This window comes from Calidris pugnax, unplaced genomic scaffold, assembly GCF_001431845.1.
Source record: "Calidris pugnax isolate Ruff unplaced genomic scaffold, ASM143184v1 scaffold92, whole genome shotgun sequence".
Taxonomy (NCBI): Eukaryota; Metazoa; Chordata; class Aves; order Charadriiformes; family Scolopacidae; genus Calidris; species Calidris pugnax.
The window spans coordinates 1-441 of NW_015090823.1; the positions used below are offsets into that span (position 1 = coordinate 1).

At 80.0% G+C, this 441-nt stretch overlaps 1 protein-coding gene across 3 annotated transcripts in view; it reads left to right on the plus strand.

The window, feature by feature from the left end:
- The first annotated feature begins 207 nt into the window (after positions 1 to 207).
- The window catches only part of ALG9 (ALG9, alpha-1,2-mannosyltransferase), a 32,060-nt gene continuing 31,826 nt past the window's right edge, over positions 208 to 441 (plus strand). For all 3 annotated transcript variants that reach the window (XM_014939956.1, XM_014939959.1, XM_014939957.1), the window contains exon 1: positions 208 to 392. In XM_014939956.1, the coding sequence (XP_014795442.1) occupies positions 292 to 392 (101 nt within the window). In that variant the 5' untranslated portion in view covers positions 208 to 291. The remainder of the gene's footprint in view (positions 393 to 441) is intronic.

Below are 441 nucleotides of genomic sequence, written 5' to 3' on the forward strand. Positions count from 1 at the left end.
GCGGGGGGGGGGGAGCCACAGCCGCCGCGGGGCTGCAGCGGGGAGAGCGGCCGGCTGGCGAGAAGCGGTGCCGTGGCGGGTGGCCGAGGGACCCTTGCTTAGGTCCCGCCGTCCGGTGCAGCGGTGTCCCCGCTCCGCGCCGCTATCGGCCGTCCGCGGCAAGAGGGCGTGTACGGCCGCGCGGAGGCGCGCTCCCGTGCCCACACCCGGCATGGCGGCCGGCGGCTTCGGCTCCGCTCTCGTTTCGTCCGCCGGCGGCAGGGAACGGGCGCACGGCTTCCCGTACTCGGCATGGCAGCCAAAGGGGCCCGGCAGCGGCCGCGGGCTGGAGGTGGCGGGGAGGCGGCCCGGCCGCGGTCGGAGGCCGCGATCGCGGAGGAGGCCCGCGGGGAGTAGGTGTCGGGGCGCGCGGCGGGGAGCCGGGGCCGGGCTGCAGCGGGC